Source organism: Lemur catta, chromosome 16 (genome assembly GCF_020740605.2).
Source record: "Lemur catta isolate mLemCat1 chromosome 16, mLemCat1.pri, whole genome shotgun sequence".
In the NCBI taxonomy this organism is placed as follows: domain Eukaryota; kingdom Metazoa; phylum Chordata; class Mammalia; order Primates; family Lemuridae; genus Lemur; species Lemur catta.
In genome coordinates this window covers 22811236-22831501 of record NC_059143.1, presented here as the reverse complement: position 1 = coordinate 22831501, position 20266 = coordinate 22811236, and the positions used below count along the sequence as shown (strand labels likewise).

The 20266-nt window shown below is 38.9% G+C and overlaps 1 protein-coding gene across 1 annotated transcript in view; it reads right to left on the bottom strand.

Annotated features, from left to right (window-relative positions):
- Positions 1–848: 848 nt before the first annotated feature.
- Positions 849–20266, bottom strand: part of DSG3 (desmoglein 3) — a 30273-nt gene continuing 10855 nt past the window's right edge. Inside the window, exons 6-16 of the mRNA XM_045527220.1 lie at positions 19111–19277; positions 18177–18305; positions 17724–17909; positions 14678–14949; positions 13316–13455; positions 11987–12214; positions 9691–9951; positions 5340–5479; positions 4635–4698; positions 2971–3254; positions 849–1706 (exon numbers count right to left, since the gene is read on the bottom strand). Coding sequence (XP_045383176.1) covers positions 1083–1706; positions 2971–3254; positions 4635–4698; positions 5340–5479; positions 9691–9951; positions 11987–12214; positions 13316–13455; positions 14678–14949; positions 17724–17909; positions 18177–18305; positions 19111–19277 — 2495 coding nt within the window. The 3' untranslated portion in view covers positions 849–1082. The remainder of the gene's footprint in view (positions 1707–2970; positions 3255–4634; positions 4699–5339; positions 5480–9690; positions 9952–11986; positions 12215–13315; positions 13456–14677; positions 14950–17723; positions 17910–18176; positions 18306–19110; positions 19278–20266) is intronic.

Genomic DNA, 20266 nt, shown 5'->3' with positions numbered 1-20266 from the left:
CTTCACTAACCTAATCTTATTACACTCAAGCATTAAATTGCTGTAGCTATTCAAATTTAGAAGTGAGGCTTTAAAAAATAGAGTTTACTCATGATCCCATTTCCATATCCCTTTTGACTTAAAAATTATTTCACCAACTATTTTCCTGAACTGCTACTTATAATGCATATTCACAAATTTCCCCTTGTGTTATTTCAGTCAGTGGTCCTTTTTGCTTATGAGAAAAGCCACGTTTCATATTCCCACTAAGTTTGGAGACATTGTTAACATAATAAACATCATTATATGTCATATGTATGTTATATCGACCTACTGACATTTACAAAAATAAGGAGTTATTTTCAAAGACTAACACAGGATCTGCTACTGAGAAGTGTGTAGGAAGGAGTTCAATGTAAAATATTTTCCTTGGATAGATCCTTTCGAGGCGATTAAAACACACAAAGTATTATTTATATTACATTAAACTTTCTTACATGTTTTATGACATTTCTATTTCAGATTGTCTTATTGTGACAATATGTGGACTATAGATGTAGCAAGATTTATGCATAAGCCCATACCCCTTAGCTTGAGCAAAAGATGCATTTGTGGTCCCCCAGCACCAAGAAGACAGAAGAAACTCAGTAGCAACTACTTCCCTTTTTCCAAGCAGCTCAAAAAGCTTTAGCAAATACCTTGTGTTTCTTATATCATTATCCATGATATCAGAAAAGGTGACAGAGACAAAAACTGGGGCTCTTAACTCCAGATGCTTAATTCACTAAACCACATTGCATTTTCAAGTGATAGCACATTCCTTTGGCACTGGAAAAATAGCTTATAAGTGTTTAGGAAGTTTTCTTGCTGAATATGATGTTAAGAGTTTTAGAAAACATTAAGGTTTACTGCAATTTGAATAGTATTTGAGAATTAGGAGTGACAGCATAATCCAGTTTGTATGAACCCGAACATTTAAATTATAATCATGATCAGTTTATGAGAGTAGCTAATAAGTGCCAAATTAGCCCAGTACAGTGAGCTCTGCAATTTCAAATAATTTGGTCCAAATATGCAGATTCGGCTAATAATGTTATTCCACTTCATTCTGATCCTATCACTCGGGAACAAGGATCTTCTGTACAGAGCACAGTGCGTGACCCTCGTAGCTGTGTCGGGCCAGCTAGGTTGCCAGGAACACTGGAAATGGGACAAATCACCCTTTCTGTCACTCTTACATTTTGTGTGAGAAGTGGATCAAAGACCGCAGCAGAAGGTGGCACGAGGGAACCAGAAGCCGAGTAAGTTTCCGTTACCAAATAGTTACCATGCTGCAGAGGGTCAGGGATGGGAATAGCTGGCTGGACAGACCAAGTGGCAGACAAAGCGGATGCTCCTTCACTGCCTGACAACGTCTGGCACCTAACGGGTCCTGACTGCAGGACTTGTGTGGTATGGCTGCGGGATTCAACCCCATAACCGCCTTCTTTAGCGGGTAGCTGAGCCTGATCGGCTTCATGATCAGCACTGAGGATTATCTCCGCAAGTTTTTTAAATTTGGGGCCAAGTGATTCCAAGAAGCTGTCATCCAGGTCATCCATAATAAAACTGCAACAATCCAGGGAGCCCGCGGCAGAACCAGAGGCATCTGTGCCTTCGTTGTCATAGATCAATAAGCAATCGTTGGATTCCGGCCCATTTTCTTCCTCCACCCAGGCAGCTGCTTTCTAAAGATGGAGAAAAAGTGGAAAAAATGAATTTTAAGGAGAGCCAGTTGAACAATATAATACTGTTCATAGAACACAGAGTTTAATTATGAACACACAAATTAGGCAATCCATAGGAGTAAAGGGCTACTCTTTCTACTTAAAATTTTGTTCAAAAACTTATCTGGTGTTTGGACAGTAGGATGGTTGACATTCCCTCAAAATTGAGTCTAACCTAGGCCTATGCTTTAGTTCTTGGTTTTGAAGGCACTTATAAGGATTTAGGTCTACAGAGCAAATGTGTATATGGCACCTGGAGGATATTCACTGAGCTAAGTGTGAGGGTCTCTGTGTACAATTGTGTTAATGCATGTCTTTGTGTTTGGGGTGGTGGTAAGGGAGCTATCCCACTGTGTACTCTTTGAGACAGCTCTCACCCTGATTAAAGCCTTTGCTTAGACACTACAAACCTTGTGGCAGCCTGACTTGTAACTAGAGCTCACATCGTGCCTTGAGATATCCCAAGAATCCTTATCCCAAACACCCACCCCCTCTGCCCTGCAGACTTTCCTTAAACACAATGTCGGCTTTTACCTGCGTGGATACTAGGTCAGATCCCTGTATTTACCAGTTCTGTTACTAAAACTTGATGTGAGACCTGTTCTAACTATGTCTCTCTGCCCACTAACCTTTAGTTACCAAAAAAGAGGCAAGCAACCTGCCTCTCAAAGTTCTTGTACCCTTGCTCCTTTTCTGTTCTGTGCTTCCTGACACTTCATTCCTCCTGTCGCTAATCTTCAATCTCATCCTTTCTTTCCCCTTTTATTTTTGAATCATTAACTCAGTGGTTCTTCAACTTCTTTTGGACAAGGACTCCTTTGAACATATGAAGAATACTATAACTCTCTTTCAGGAAAATATATGCACACATATTTCAATATTCCTTTATCATGTAGGAAATACAAAATAAATGGCTTTGTATTCTCAAAGAGGAGCTACAGAAGATTCACTCCCAGTTGTTTGTCCAGTTGGAGGGGGATGAGGTGCCACTTGCTATACGTGCTCATTTTATGGTTATCTACCCATTCTTCTTTTTGATTAGCTACCCAATTTTGACAGCCACCTTTGGTTATCTGTATTATTTTGGCACAAAGAAATCTATTTTTTCTTACATTTTAATAAGCTGTAAAAAAAAAAAACTACAAGGCTGAAGTATATCATCCAATAAAAAGATCTCTAATGTAAATAAGATAACAAAACCACGAAATTTTCTACTAAATATTACCTGAGAAAAGTAGGAGTCCAGGAAATTCATGTTTATTGGCCCATCAGCATAGTCCCTGATGGTTCCTCCAGTGGAATGCCTTGTTCTCATTGTCCCGGACTGCCCCGCGGGACAGATGCCAAGTCCACTGGCTGCTCCAAACCCCCCAGCGGCACCAGAGACTGTCCCTGCTGCAAAGCCTGCTGCACCTCCGGCTCCTGTAGCTCCCCCAATCTTAGTGGTCAGTTCCATTCCCGAAGCGCCTTCGACCACCGTCCCTCCGGTATATGTATGCGTACAAATTTCTAAAAACAAGGGAGAAAATTTTGTAATATCTTGTGCTGTGATTTGTTGATTATTTTTTACTTCTTTTTTTCTCTTTTTCTTTTTGTTGATTTTTTTAAAACTAGTCTTTGATGTCCACGAGCAGTTGCCATGTAAAACTAGTAAGTGGGAGAAAATACAATTATATGACTAGAGGTGATAAGGACACTCCACAGCATGTTATGTGAGAGTAATAGAGGACGGAATATTAACAGATGAAAAAGCTCTAAAAACACGCTAATTTAAAAAGTGTGCAAAGAAATAGATTTTCAATCAGAAGTACAAAAGTAAAAACAGGTCACAGCTATGGGAAGCTTTTAATGCAATGCTTGTTTGTTTTCACTAAAAAAAAATGTAATTAAGCAGTAATATTGGCTCAATATGGAAACAAAAGAGGAAATATACATAAAGTAATCATACAAATTAGCAGATGCTAATTTGGTGTCTCGGTGCCTAAACAGAATTTAACAAATCATGACTATTCTGCCTGCTACTTTTACATTATGCTTTCATGGAAAGTTTTTTTCCCAGAGAATTCTGAATATAGTTCTTGCTATGTAATTATAATAAGAGAAGCAGGTGAGGATTGTAGCAGCTGATAAATGCAGACAGTTATATATGTGGGGAAATCTCATGCAGATTTTCCAGGCTGGATGTTTAAAAATAATCTATTGCTAAGTATGTAAGTAAGACAAATTTTAATATTAGGCATCAGGTATTATTGTTCTTCTAGTTTACTGTGTAATTGTGATATTGAGATAATATTAATAAAATAGTCACTTGGTAAACCAAAGAAATAAACAAATTCACGTGTATGACAACATAAGTGATCATGTCCCATTGTGATTGGATGTAAAGATTAGTAATTGAACTCAAATCGGGATACTGTTATTTCTAGGGAAGGAAGAAGGGGAACAGGATCGAGGATGTGCACACTAGACTTTAACTGCATATATGACCAGTGTTAAGAACTGATAAAGTTGGGTGGTGGATACATAGATGTTTGTTATATTTTCCTTTACATTTTTCTATATGAGTGAAGTCTTTCCTAATTAAAAAATTAGTAATTGATTTCCTGAGAGCTATACTTCAGTTTATTAAAGTTTGAAGGAAAAGTATAACACATCTTTAAATATTGAAAACAGTGGCATCAGTGGATAAGTTAACATATTGAAGCCAGATATGTCATGGAATTGACTAACACAAATATTAAAACATCTTTCCTCCATTTCAGTGGTAACAGCTCCTGACATGTGTACACAGATGTGAAATATTAAGAAAATAATTTGGAATATTTAGTTTTGAATATTTCTCATTTAACTCACTCATTGCTTTAAAAAATAAATTTGATGTTCACTTACCAGAACTGTCCATGAAATCAACTCCATTGGCTGTTATAGGTGGCACACAAATATTTGTGATTTCCTGCAAACCACGTTCAAAACAAAAATACATTTCAAAACAAACCAGATTTCAGGGCAATATAGGTGAAATATGTCCCTTTGAAAATGATAGTGTTACAAGAAGCCCAAATTCTTGCTGGAGTAACCATTTTTATGATTTGACATCTGAAGAGCTAAAATCCTAAAAGGTGCCGGGTTAAGAAGTCTCTTATTTTTATTCCCCTCTGTCCTTTTTCCTATCTCAATATCAATCCAATATTTTCTCTGTGTGATTGTTTTTTTTTTTTTTTTTTGGAGACAGAGTCTTGCTCTTTTTGCTCTGGCTAGAGTGCCGTGGTGTCAGCCTAGCTCACAGCAACCTCAGACTCCTGGGCTCAAGTGATCATTCTGCCTCAGCTTCCAGAGTAGCTGGGATTACAGGCATCCACCACCATGCCTGGATAATTTTTTATATATATTTTTTAGTTGTTCAGATAATTTCTTTCTATTTTTTAATAGAGATGGGATCTCGCTCTTGCTCAGGCTGGTCTTGATCTCCTGACCTAGAGCGATCCTCCCGCCTCAGCCTCCCAGAGTGCTAGGATTACAGGCGTGAGCCACCTCGCCCGGCCCAATATTTTCTCTGTATGATTGAAATAAATATTTCACAAACTAGGTCCTTACCTTGTCTTCAGGATGGGCTCCTTCGATTCCCCACTGTTGAATTGTTCCTTCTGAGCCATCAGGAACTGGGACAAAACCACCTGTCACTCCCCCAGTAGGACCCGTCCCACAGTCACAGGTCAACAGCAGAAGTGGGGCCACTAGTGAAAAACAAAACAAAATGTTAGAACATTTGAACCACTTAGAAACTATTGAACATGACAGTTGTTACAGAGAAATGTTACAAAGAAAATGCAGTATTTTTTTTTTTTTGAGACAGAGTGTCACTTTGTTGCCCTGGCTAGAGTGAGTGCCGTGGCGTCAACTTAGCTCACAGCAACCTCAAACTCCTGGGCTTAAGCAATCCTACTGCCTCAGCCTCCCTAGTAGCTGGGACTGCAGGCATGCACCACCATGCCCAGCTAATTTTTTCTATATAGATTTTTAGTTGTCCAGCTAATTTCTTTCTATTTTTAGTAGAGACGGGGTCTTGCTCTTGCTCAGGCTGGTCTCGAACTCCTGATCTTGAGCGATCCACCTGTCTTAGCCTCCCAGAGTGCTAGGATTACAGGCATGAGCCACCGCGCCAGGCCTAGTATTTTGAATAATTATAAAAATTTCTACTGTAAAGCAAAATTATGCTCTACAAAATTTGAAAAGCACACTCAAATTTCATATGATTAAGAAACTGAAGGAGAGAGATTGGATCATTTTTTGTATGTATATTGTTGTCTTAAAATAGGCACTGTTTGATGTATGATAAAGGCGGCTGGCTCCTCAATCCTTTTTCTTAATGTATATTTTTGATTATTGTATTGTACACACTGGGACTATATAGATTGTGTCAGGTCAATCTGTGGATGAATGTATTACCTGGATGGTCCATGTTTTAGGTGGGCATGATGATGTTTTAGTAATATAGTCTCTAATTATCTCCTAGTAAACAGTAATTAACCAGCAAACTCCCTCAGTAACTAGGGTGATGACCTAATAAATGGCTATCAATGTACTTTTAATTGTGACTTGAGCTTGGAGGGGCCTTCCTGCCAGTGTAAATATTCTTTCTGTGCACATCTTAGACAACGAAGATTAATGCAATTTTCATGGTAATTGACCAGGAGAGAAATACTCTTTCTCGAAAGCAGGTGTTTCCCACACTGTGTTGTCAGTGGCCCCATTCCCACTTCTAGCCTGCCAAGGCCACCTGAATCCTAATGTTTGAACTCTCTTCACTTAGAGAAGGCTTGGGGAGGGGTTTAAGAGCACAGCCTCTGGAGTCAGATTTCTCAGGTCTGAATTTTGCCTCCACTACTCACTAGCTAGGTGACGTTGGGCATGTTATACAATTTTTCTTTGTTTAGTTGATTCATCCATAAAATGGGGGAATAAATAGTATCTATATCATAGGTTGTCGTGAGGATTAAATGAGTCAATATAGGTAAAGGACAGTAGTGAGTGCTCCGAGGATTTCCTAGTAGTATTGTTAGAATGGGCTATGTTAGTTGTGCAAGGTAGGCCAGTCCCATCTATAGTAGGAAAAAATTAGGCCAAGTGTCTAAAATAGGTTGGATATAATTAATATAGTTTCTCAACATTTAATATAATGCTCATGTAAATATTAAAGGCTTTCTGTATTGTCATCTTCAATTCTATGGCTTTGTCAAATGTGTGAGAAGATTAAACATTGTGAGTTAAAGTAGTTCGGAAGAATGATGAATGTAAACCTGGGTGTCAGTATCTTTTAGATGGACGTAATAATCTTTTAGAAATCTTACCTATCATTGTATGTGCAATGTGTATTTGGGGTGTATATATTATATATCATAATAAGTATATTATAAATATATATATATTACATATATATCCAGAGAAAGTTTTTCAAAGCATTGAGTATATCTCTACAGTCTGAAAAATATGTTCTATCATACATAAAACTTGAAGGATGGCATTTTGCAAATGGTAGAATCACATGAAGCAAATATTATTGTGGAAATAACATAGTATATTTCTTTTGACTGCCATTCTGAGCCACAATCCCAAATGTGCAGTGGCCTGCTGGACATACCACACACTTCAGAATTACCCATTTCAAATTAAACTCGTTATTGCCTCCCTACACGTCTATGCTTCCTCTGATATTTTCGATTTTATTTAATGACTTCAGCAACCACTGACTATCAAACATAGACTCCTGGGTGTCATCTGGGCTTCTTATCCATTCTTCTTATCCATGACTGTCTTAGTCCATTCAAGCTGCTATAACAAATATACCTTAGACTGGGTAATTTATAAACAATAGAAATTTATTTCTCACAGCTCTGGAGGCTGGGAAGTTCAAGATCAAGGATCTGGCAGATTAGGTGTCTGGTGAGGGTCTTCTGTGTGTCCTTACATGATGAAAGGGGCACACAGCCTCCCTCAAGCCTCTTTTATAAAGGCACTGATGCCACCATGACCTCATCACCTCTCAAAGGCCCCACCTCTTAATACTACTTCACTGGGGTTGAAGTTTCAACATATGAATTTTGGGGGAATGCCCACATTCAGACCATAGCAGTTAGTCTCCAAATCCTTCTCAGCTGCCACTGTAATTAATGCCTTGCCCACCTATCCTTTCTTTTCCTTCTCACGTCATGGCTCTAAATCTGACCTCTAATTTACAGTACACACTGCTGCCAGAGTTATCTTTCTGAAATACAAATACGATCATGTTAGTCTCTTATTTAAATGCTTTTAGCAACTCCCCTTTCTCATAGCTTAAAGTACAAACACCACAGCATGTGTATGTAAGCCCTTTCAAATTACTCCCAAAGCATTATCTATATCTCCTTCATGTTCTGCAATTTCTCCATGCTTTAGCCCTCTGAAGCTGTGTGCTTTCTAAAATATCCTAAGTGTTTTCTGGCTTTGACTTGTGCTGCTACTTTTGGGTTTCCTTTCCCTCTTTTTATACTTATGATATCCTACTTATTCTCCAAGGCTTCATTGGCTGATTCCCCTATTCTGTGAAGCCTTCTGTAATATCCCTTCATAGTCATTTCTATTACAGCTTTATCATAATATGATTTTTTTCCCATATAGTTAAACATGCATAAGTCTGTGAACTGCATGAAAACCAGAATCAAGTTTCCTTTTTAGCTTGAAGCTAGCATAGTGACTCACATAGAAGTACTTGAAAAATCTTTGTTGTTGAAGTTGGATAATATGATATTGAAAAACTAAACCTCTGCATGTCAATTTCAGCTATTAAACTAAATGATGCATGGTAACTTCAGCATAGTAAATGCTTTGGGGAAAGGAGAAATGGAAATATATAGCGTGTGTGGGAGGCCACTAGCTGTATCTTTAGCAATTTATTTCTCTTTTTACAAAAGAGACCTGAACCAATATGGCAAAACACTAGTATCTGTTAAGTCTAAGTAGTATATATATGTGCTTGTCATGTAATTTTCTCTACTTTTTCGTGGTTTTAAAATATTTCATAAGTTACAAAAAAAATGTAATGAAGGATTTGAAGTGGAATAGATCGTAATAAAAATTAATTTTAACTCTAAAAGTCCATGATTTTATAATAAATTAGGGAAGGGATTGTGAATTTTGCAGGGATTTCTCTTATTTATATAATACTTTTCCAGGACATCCTTTTAAATAGGGACCTCTTATATTCAAAATATTATTTGATTCACAAGATTTTGGTTTTGATTTTTGATTCAAATGCAACTTTTCAGAAACCTGTATGTTAAATAAAATAAGTTTTACTCTTATTGAGAAATAATACTTATGAGTAGCTTTCCTAAATGTGCTTAATAAATTTACTCATATTAACTGTGAAAGTCTTAAAGGGGATGTATATTCAGGTGGTAATTTCTTTTGAGGACATGCTGGATTAAACAAGAACTTCTCACATCTATATCAATGTGCATTATCAAGTTCAAAGCCTATGACAGCCTATACATTTTCCCCAAGTTCATTTGACCAGGGTTCTCTTTTTATCTTAGAGTCTCATGAGACTTGAATGTAGAAAAAACATTTTAGAAAGTGCCAAACTCACGGATAAAGATATAATTTTGACCATGAACTTACTGGCTGGCAGTGTGCAGAGAGTTTTCATTATTTATTTTTTTCTCTCTTGATTATCTTGTGCTGTTTTCTAAATGTCTGATATATATGACATGCTTTGCTGTATTAACATAGGTTGTGACAAGTTAAACATTTCAGAATTTTCCTGAAAATACCATTTCCCCCTAGCGCTGCCTGTAAAACAACAGAGAATGGTTCTTCCTGCATTGCACGGATGAGCAGGGCAGCGTGGAGGCCTTTGCAAACGAGGACCCCCCCCATGCGACAGAGAATGAAGCACTGGCGTACTCACATAGCAGCAGCAGAAGACCAAGGAGTAGCAGGCCGATGGCTGCAGGCCCCAGCCTCCCGGAGGCTGGCGTTCCGTACTTGGCCCCAGGGTTTCTGTTTGGGTTATAAGTTCCACAGGTGTCCCTGTTGTCACACTGACAGACTTCCAGAGTCAGGCTCTCTGGTGTCTCACACCAATTGTTCTGACTGTCCGTAATGACCAGGGAGATCCTGTACACTCCAGGAGATACCTGTTGCTGAGCTTTTAGGAGTGCCGAGGTACCTGTAGAGAAACGATATACAAATCAGTAGTAGGACAAGGCGTCTGTCTTAGTCTGTTTTGTGTTGCTATAACAGAATACCACAGACTGGATAATTTATAAAGAAAAGAAATTTATTTCTCTTGGTTCTGGAGGCTGGGAAGCCCAAGATCAAGGTTCCAGTATCGGATGAAGGCCTTTGTGCTTCATCATCCTATGATGGAAGGTCAAGAGAGTGTGAGAGAGCAAAAGGGACTTGGGCACCCCTTTATAATGACCCACTCTCGTGATAACAAAGATAATGACATTATGTCATTATCCCATGATAATGACATTAATCCATTCAGGAGCACAGAGCGCTTGTGACCTAATCACCTCTTAAAGGTCTCACCTCTAAACATTGTTGATTGGGGATTACGTTTTCAACACATGACCTTTCGGGGACACATGCAAATCATAGCAGTGTCTTTTGCTCTTAAAACTACTTATTTTTGTTGGCAAAGCTAGAGTTACCACAAATAGCGGGGCTGATAGTACAGTGAGGTTTGAGCAGTGCTGAGGGCTGTAAAGGGTTCGAGTGGGTGAATCTGTCTACACCTGCTTTCTTGTCCTCCTCTCTGCCCCATGTGGGGCCATTATTCTCCCACAGGAAACTCAGTCCTACCCCGCTTTTCTCACTAGAGAGAACAAGAGGCGAGCATCATTTAGATGCCAGGTTCCCCTCTTCGGGGGCTTAACCACTCTCCTGAATGGCCGCGCCAGTCCTTGGGCTTGCGTGGCCCCCTGAGTGTAGTCTTCCCCTCACTCTGTGTTTCTGTGTCTGACTTATCAAGACTGAGTTCCAGCTTTGGCTGCTGCTACGTCAACTGCTCCCCTCAGTTCTCTCCCATCCCTGCTGTGTAGGATTCCCTTGTGGTGCTGGCCTGCTGCCTGTCTGACTCCTGAGATGGTTCTCCATTCCCCATTGCCATGTGGCCCTTTTCTGAGAGGGACCCTGTGGCTGCTCTCATATACTTCAGTGTTGTGTTGCTTGAATCATTTTTGACACCACCATGCCCTTTGACATTGTGCCTTGCCCTCCCAGTCCAACCACTGCTGCTTTGCCCAGCCTCACCTGGGCAGGTATGTCTAGTGCCATGTCCTGGCCCTCTCTGATCTTTCTTTTGCAGCCTCTTCATTGGCCATGTATCTGGTAAACTCATTTGGTGGTAAATGCTATGTGCACAGTTTGGAGCTAGATCTTTACACCAGGATCAGAAAGGCCCAAGAGAAGGTGGCCTTGGAGCACAAGCCCCCTTTGGTAACTCTGGCAATGGCCGAGGCTTTTGACTGAAGGGTATCATAAAGCACATTCGTGAGAGGAAGCAAGATTGGCTCAGAAAAAGAGCTAGGGGAAAGTGAGTTAATTTGCAAAGGATTTGAAGTGGTCTGGTGCTCACTATAAAATCCAGAAATGGTAAAGATGTCTAATGTCTATTTCTGGGAGACTTCTGGAAAACATAGACAATGCAAAATGAGTGTGATAAAATTTAGGAAAAAGGAAGGATGGATTAGCTCTTCCACATTGGCTATGGGTTTACAAATTTCAGTCCACCAAGCTCTCAATGTTCCTGACTAGTGACCGTCTAATTTGCACTTCCTATGAGCCTTGAGCAGGCTGACGTCTCCAGTGCTTGTGTCTGCTCACAGACTGCCCCAAAAAGTTTATGTATTTTGAAATCTAGACAGCTCTGTGATAAAAGAGATGCCTGACTCTAATCTATTTTTTGCTGCAATATAGAGGTAGACACGAACATATTTAAAACAGTAAAATATTAAATGAAAACCAAAATAGATTAAAAACAGAAAATATTAAATGGTGCTAACATTATATCACATCATTCCTTTTTCTCTTCTGAAGAGAGAAAGAATTCACAAGGCTAGGACAACATCTTTATTGCAAAGAATGTTTTCAATTACTCTTGGGAAGGCCTTGCTCACAAGTGAGCTCTCTCATCCTTCTGGAAATATAAAGAAGGTGCAATTTTCATTTATGGAAGCAGCTTTACTATTACTCACCATTGAGTGTTGTGATACTCCACACAACTGGTAACTTTCCAGGTTGCTCCTCCAGTGAAATTGTGTAAGGACCAGTGTATTTAGCATTATTCGGTGCGCTAGCTGAGACAACCACAAAAGGTAATGAACTGCAAACTACTTGCTTTTCGAGGGTGACCGTCGGACAATTTTCATTAAAATTGGGTACTTCAACATGTACGGTGCCTGTAGAAGTTTTACCCGTGGTTTCTGTAAAAATAACATTTGGAGAGCTAAAGAAACATGTTGAACAAAGTTGTACAAAAAAGGAGAATCTTTTACATTTCTTCTATGCAACTAAGTTAGTGTAGCTTCTCATGAGAAACTATTATTTTCAGAAGTAAAAAGATGTCATCGTATTTCTTCATCTTGTAAAAAGCACATCTGAATTTACCAAATTGGCTGGTGTCATTAATTAGTAGCATTGGCTATTAATTTAATTTAAATCTGAGACCTGTAAGGTGATGAATTCACTGATTAAAATCTTATCAACATAAGAACAAGATCTCTCTTAAACGTGCTGATTTCATTTGTAATTGATGTGTGAAAGATTTTTGTTTCTAAAGCTTGAGGCAAAGTACTTGGGATGAACAATTATTTATTGTTATTATCCAAGATGTAAACATTTACTGAAGAAAAATTTAAAACACTTGACAATCCAAAACAATAAAAGAAACCCAAATCTCTGTGGTAGGATTATGGTAGGATTATGAGTCATTTCTGTTATTACCCTTAGTACTTTTTGCTGTTTGCCCAAATGGCAATATTTTTCCCAAATGGCAATATTTTTGGTATTTATTTTTTTCTCTTTTGGGAGTGTTTGTTCATTCCCTTAAGCATAAATTAATTTTATACTTGGGGAAATATACACATTCAATGAATACTCTTTTAGAACATTCCAGAAGAAGAGATTTTATTGTTCTTTGACATAAGTACATGAAGTCTCATAGGTAACCTCACAGAAGCTTCTCATATTTGAGTTGAGCTTCCCTGATGGGCTTTCTCTACAATTCTTTATCCATCCTCTCAAACCCAGGAATTTCTGAGGGTCAAAAAATTCATGCCTCAACCATAGCAAATTACAGGGACAAAACATAGAGAATTCACTAGTACTACCAACTCCACTGAGCAGTTGCAACTCTCAGTCTTTTGTCTCAAATTCAGCTGCCCCAGACTTGAGACCCAAGACCCCTAAGATAATTATCTCTGTCTGGTAATAAAGATAACATGTTAGATAATCAATCATCTATATGTTAAGAAATGCCCATTGGAATAACATTTCTCTAAGGATGATTCAAATATTTTTCTTACCATCTATGGCCAGAACCTCAGCTGTAATCGTTTTGTTAACTATGAAAGTAGAATCCCGATCCAAGTTTTTGGCAAATTTGATTTGAGCAGTTTTTGAATCAATCATTAGAAAACCACCATCATTACGTCCCATGACGTATCTGTTTTATAATAGAAAAAAAAATCATTGTCTTTCAAATATGGGATACTATATATTTATTGAAAATAACTGATTTTATGTTTAATATACTTATACTTAATATAAGACATTGAAATATGCTTTTATAAAAAGCAATAGAAAATTAACATAGCATGGACAAATCATATTTTCTCATCCTTAAGTATATATTAACCTGGTTTTTCAATTCTGCTCTCTACAATAAAATACAATACCTATGTCCTTGCTCTTTATCACATAGCAATTATTTTGCATGGTGCTTTTATATTTTAGGCATATGTGTCTTCATATGTATTGTTTTATATGATTAAAACCTGGTCTTCTGGTGCACTTGTACTCCTTTGTAAGGCTCAACTGGAAGTTTCCAAGAGATTTTTTCCTAATCTCTCTTTTTTTTTTTTGAGACAGAGTCTCGCTGTGTTGCCTGGGCTAGAGTGAGTGCCGTGGCGTCAGCCTAGCTCACAGCAACCTCACACTCCTGGGCTTAAGCGATCCTACTGCCTCAGCCTCCCAAGTAGCTGGGACTACAGGCATGTGCCACCATGCCCGGCTAATTTTTTTTGCTATATATATTTTTAGTTGGCCAGATAATTTCTTTCTATTTTTAGTAGAGACGGGGTCTCACTCAGGCTGGTCTCGAACTCCTGACCTCGAGCGATCCACCCGCCTCGGCCTCCCAGAGTGCTAGGATTACAGGCGTGAGCCACCGCGCCCGGCCTCCTAATCTCTCTTGACAGCCTAAGGCATTCTTCTCTTATTTTCTACCTTAATTTATGCTTATGTTATCTTTGCTCCCAATGCAGCGTATTCTTTTTTTTTTTTGAGACAGGGTCTCACTCTGTTACCCTGGCTCAAGTGCAGTGGCATCATCCTAACTCACTGCAACCTCAAACTCCTGGGCTCAAGCAAGCCTCCTGCCTCAGCCTCCTGGGTAGTAGGGACTACAGGTATGTACCACCAGGCCTTGCTAATTTTTCTATCTTTTGTGAAGATGGGGTCTCACTCTTGCTCAGGCTGAGTAATACAATATATTCTAATGATTTAGCTACTTCTTGGGTTACCCATTTCTTGGGTTACTCAACTCCTTCTTTTTGTCAACTTTGTATCTTTATTTTTGGCATATAATAGTCTTTGTGTTATGTTGTAATAGCTTATAGATTAAAACTACAGCAAGAAATAATCAGATATCTTAAAAATAGTCTTACCTGACATATGAAGCAGCTTTGCCAGTGTCTTCATCGATGGCTTGATATGTTCCCACGACATAATTCACCAATTTTTTACTACTTACGCCTTTTTGCACTGTAAATGTCTTGGAAGCAGGACGGAATGTAATTCCTTCTTTTACATTCACTATCTGAATTGTGACTGGTGTTGACTGAACCCGGTATTTAGAGATTACTGATCGGTGAAATTCAGCTTTGTTTTTGACGGCAATACCAAATTGCAGGGTTTGTATTTGTTCATAATCTAGGGCCTGGAGTAAAAATAAAATTAGAAGGAAGGAAGTGTCACAAAAATACCATCCTGCAAGAGGACTCTATGCAAGATGCTATGAATGGATCCTTTTATTTTTATCTAGCAAAACAGTTTCAGAAATCATTGTAATGTTGAGATAGAGAAAGCTTTAGAATTCTTAACTCATGAGACTTCAGTTTAGAAACATGTTTATAAAGCAGAGTACCTCTTTTTAGACTAGCAAAATATAATTATAGTCTTTTTAGGCTGTAAGGTGCCGTGGAAAAAACCCCGAATTTGCTATGGTAACATGGTTTGATTCCTGGTTCTACTAAATAGTTGTGTGACTCAGGGTACAATAATTCAATGTCTCTTATCCTCAACTCTCCACTTCTGAAGAAATACCTTACCTCACCAGGGTGTAGTGAGGACTGAACAAACTAAGGCCCATAATACATTCCTATCACTGCAAGCTAGGGTCATTCACAGAATATTCATTGATTTATGTGCAGTAATGTCTTTCCTGACTTTAAAAATTCCCAGGTGGCACAGACAAACTATCTTTATAATCTTGGTTGGCAAATATACCTCTGCAAAGTAGTGAGCGGGTGGCCCACCATCTCTTTGTAGAACCATTTGCAGAAGGTCTTGCATGATAACTATTTGTTTGACACACTTATTGAGGTTAAACAAGAATCAAGGCCTGAGGAATCCCAGGATAGCTTTTTTTTTTTTCTCCATTCACTTGTAATTTTTTTTTGAGAGTGATAAGGTAAAGAAATGCTTATTTTGGTTACATTTGTATATCACTGGAAATAATTAAGGTGAGAGATATGGATTTAAGTTTTCGCTTTGCAATGACTGGCTTTGTGTGCTCAAGTATTTCCCAGCAGAGTAGAAGAGAAAGATGTCTGTCTACACAGTTAACTATAATACAAGGGGTAAGAGACAAAAGAGATTAGAGAGTCTATGTCTGAAAGTGAGGGAATAATTCTACTTGGGGGAGTTAGGAAAGGCTTCTGAGAGATTTTCATCTGAGCTGAGTGTTGAAGGATGCTGAGAAGTTATCCAGGCATAGGTGAGTGCGTTTGCAAATCTCAGAGTGGCAGAAGGTGACAGGGAGTGGGCTGGGTGCAGATGGTGAATGACCTTGTGTGCAACTGGGAAGAGGGTGAGCTTCATCTTAAAGGCCAGCAGGTGCTTAGCAACCCTGGCAGCATATTAGAGTCACCTGAGGAGACTTGAAGAGCTGCTGCTACCTGAGCTTCTCCAACCTGAGCTTCTCCACAGCACGATGGAACCAATAGTTCCTTCATCCCCACTGTCTAGGAAAAGCTGCAGGTGACTTGAGTGGGCCAATCAGGGTTGAGGGCCAACTTCACAGCCACTGGAGAGCCAGGGCAGGTTTTAAAGAGAAGAGTAAGTGGTCCAACTGTTTTTAAGAAAAATGTGGCGAACTGGTGAGAGTGAGGAGAACAAAGTCAACAGAGAGAAGAGGTGGGGACATGTATTCAGAGGGATTGCAAGTGAGGATGGCTGTAATGCTTGCTCTAAAAAGTAGAGTAGAAAGGAACTGTGTGTATAGCTGTCCCCTTGTTAAAGGAATATTATGGGTCTGTCACTCCACTGGACTCAAAAATTAAAGAAAGAAGCTCCCATAGAGTTCAAAGTTTTATGCCAAGGGATGGCCCCAGGTAGTGGTTATTTCTTCTATTCTATATCATATTCAGGTGGAACTATCCTCATATTTTTCCAGCTGGGGAGTCTGTCAAGCATATTAAACAGAAGCTTTACTCAATAATTTTTTATTTTGCAGATTTCATTCATACATTCCCATTTTCTAGGAAAAGTTGCAATTTTTTTCTTTGTTGACTGTAGCTAATCCATCTAAAATAGGTTGACAAATTTGTAAGCCACAATTCTGTGTATTCTTATCTCTTCCTAACTTCAATCCAGCTATAGATAGTGAATGAGAGTAAGTCAAGAAATGTGTTTTTGCTTTCTTGTTCTTAAAGCATGCACACCCACAAAATATGAGTATGTGCTTAAAGTATGTACACCCATGGTATATCAGTGTGTGTGTGTTTACTGTAACAGTGGTCCCCAACCTTTTCGGCACCGGTGACTGGTTTCATGTAAGACAATTTTTCCACGGACCGGGGGTGGGGATGGTTTTCAGGTTGATTCAAGCATGTTACATTTACTGTGTAGTCAAACGTCTCTGCTAATGATAATCTGTATTTGCAGCCCCTCCCCAGCACTAGTGTCACTGCCTCAGCTCCACCACAGATCATCAGGCATTAAATTCTCATAAGGAGCGTGCAACAGCCTAGATCCCTCGCATGTGCAGTTTACAGTAGGGTTTGTGCTCCTATGGGAATCTAATGCCACCACTGATCTGACAGGAGGCGGAGCTTATGCGGTGATGTGAGCGATGGGGGGTGGCTGTAAATACAGAGGAGGATTTGCTCATTCCTGGTTGCTCACCTCCTGCTGTGCCGCCCGGTTCCTAACAGGCCAGGGACCAGTACTGGTCTGCAGCCCAGGGGCTGGGGACCACAGCTATAGAAGGTACAATAGCTTGGAAAGAAATAAACCAACATGTTATGAGAGGTTGTCTTTAGGTAATGGAGCTGTGTGGGGATTTTTTTTTTAATTCTATCTACTTTTATGCATTTTCTATGTTTTCTATAATGAAATGGTATTATTAATAAATAAATAAATTTTAGTTATAGAAATGATAGTTTTGGTTAATACAGGACATTTTTACCAGTGAAGGGAAATCAGACTTACCTTAACCACCTTCAGGATGCCTTCATTAGTTTTGGGATCAGTATGTATTTCAAACCAATTCCCTTCATTCCCAGAGGTAAAGAAATACTCCGCAAGCCAATTATCTGTGTACTCTTCATCCCAATCTGTTACTTGAAATCGAAGTAAGTCAGAATTTAAAGTATTTTCCTCAATATGTGTTGAATACTGAAAAGGAGAAAGCAGAATTTAAGACTCAATGCTAGGTTTGACTTAAAAGGATTATATTTATTCTAAGTGGTACTAATAATTACTTCTCAAATTATATATTGTGTCCTTGCTGGTTACTGAATTCCTATCATTTAAATAATCTTATTTTTTAAAAAGAAAAGTGCAAAGAACTTAAATAAAGACAAGAAAAAAGCAAACACTGAATTAGGATGGCAAATTATTACATGTATATTAAAACGATCCTTTAAGGAGCGGTGGGTATACCTGAGAGTCTCTAAACACCGGGAAGTTATCGTTGACATCTTTCACTTTAATGCTACATTCACATTGAGTCGATAGTCCATCTCCATCTTGGTCTGCACCACTCACAACCAGGCGATAGCTGCTAACTTGCTAAATTTGTAGAAAAAAAATAAAGAAAAATAATTAATCTCCAAGAATATGAATGGAAACTAATTGCATCCTATGGGTAAGGAGCTGGAAATATACAAGTGCATGTAGAGGGGGTTTGTGGGATTGAATGGAAGTTTTTAAGGGGCTAGAACACATTCTCTTTTATGAGCTTCTTATGGCCAGGTGGTACTATATACTTAGAGCCAAAACGGGCAATGAGTAGGGTGGGATGATAAACTCACTTGTAGAGCTTCCCTGTTGGTCTATTGGGAAAATCATTGGCACGAAAGTAGTAGGTAGCCTAACAAGGTGGCCTGTGGTGATAGACATAGAGAGTGGTGGCGGGAGGTAGTGGGGAGAAAAGAGAAAGGGGATTCTTAAGTGTTCTGGAATTAGGGGTAAACTTAAAAGGAGAAGTCAGGAGAAAAAGTGTGATTCAAAGAAGGCTTGATTCCAGATAGAAATTTCTCCCTTCATCTAAGAAATTTCTTTTTCCTCTGTTATATGGGGAATTAGTTGCAGTTCAGTCTTTGTCCATGGATGCCAATGCTTACTTTTACTTCCCTGCTTTAACTTCCACTGGTATGTTTAGGGTACAGTTGATTGTGCAGGAGCCAGGTACACATCCCACCTGTGCAGAATCACACTCAAGAATGCAAACAATTTCCCAAGATTGGCCCAGTTGAGTACTGGGAACCTCTTTTCCTTTCTTCTTTTATTATCAGGTAAAATGGAGTTACCCTCTCTTGGTTTTCTTACAATCAAACCCTTTATTATAGAATGTTTCCCAAATGTCTGGCTATACCTCTCGGTCAAGAGAATTGGTCAAAGTACGGATTTCCCCAGTATTTCTGCTTAGGAGGAACATGGGTGTGCCTGCAGGTTCCTGAGAGACAATTTTGAAGGCAATTTTAGAATTTAAATGGTTTGGTTCATCTGCATCTGTGGCATTTAGTACCATCACCAGCGTGTCTAGGAAGGAATAGAAAAATGTTCATTAAAGAATATGCAAAGATTGACATTATGTTCATATTAAATGTTCGACACCATTTCATATTGATCCTTGTTTTTTAGTATCTTAGAACCATCTGTATGCTCAAAAAAAAAAAAAAAATTTGCACATCTCTTTCTCCCAACCAGGTAGAACTGTGCTGCCTTCCATAAAAGTCCTTCAGTTCTCTCTTAGCCTTGACTTTGTTGAGGTTGAGACTATTTTCTGTCTTTATTTTGTTCCCTTGATGAATGGTTTTATAATTCCACCCTTTTCTCAAATTATCCAAATAATGTGAGTGTGTCTCTGTCCTTTATAATCTCAAAGAGCCCAGCTGATGCATCCAGGCTACCTACAGCTGCCTCTTTAGCTTTGTGACTGTCTGATACTCACGTAACTTATATATGTAGAATAAATGCCTATTGACCTGAAAACAGGACTGTACTTTAGAAATATAGTGGTAGTAGACAATTAACTCAACTATACATTCTATAAAGGAAGACCCAGACTACCTTAATGATTTTTTTTTAAAACTACTGATCAGGTTGGGTGCAGTGGCTCACACCTGTAATCCTAGTACTCTGGGAGGGCGAGGCGGGAGGATCTCTTGAGCTCAGGAGTTCGAGACCAGCCTGAGCAAGGGTGAGACCATCTCCACTAAAATTAGAAAAAATTAGCCAGGCTCAGTGACGTGTGCCTGTAGTCCCAGCTACAAAGGAGGCTGAGGCGGGAGGATCGCTTGAGCCCAGGAGTTTGAGGTTGCTGTGAGCTAGGCTGACGCCATGGCACTTTAGCCTGGCTAACATAGCAAGACTCTGTCTCAAAAAAAAAAAAAAAAAAAGAAAAGAAAAAAAAAAAAGGTACCCCTTTCCTTAATAAAAACAAAAAACAAAAACAAAAAAACAAAAAACTACTGATCAAACTAAGAGAACAAATTTGTTTATAAGAATGATATACTGTAGTGATAGTC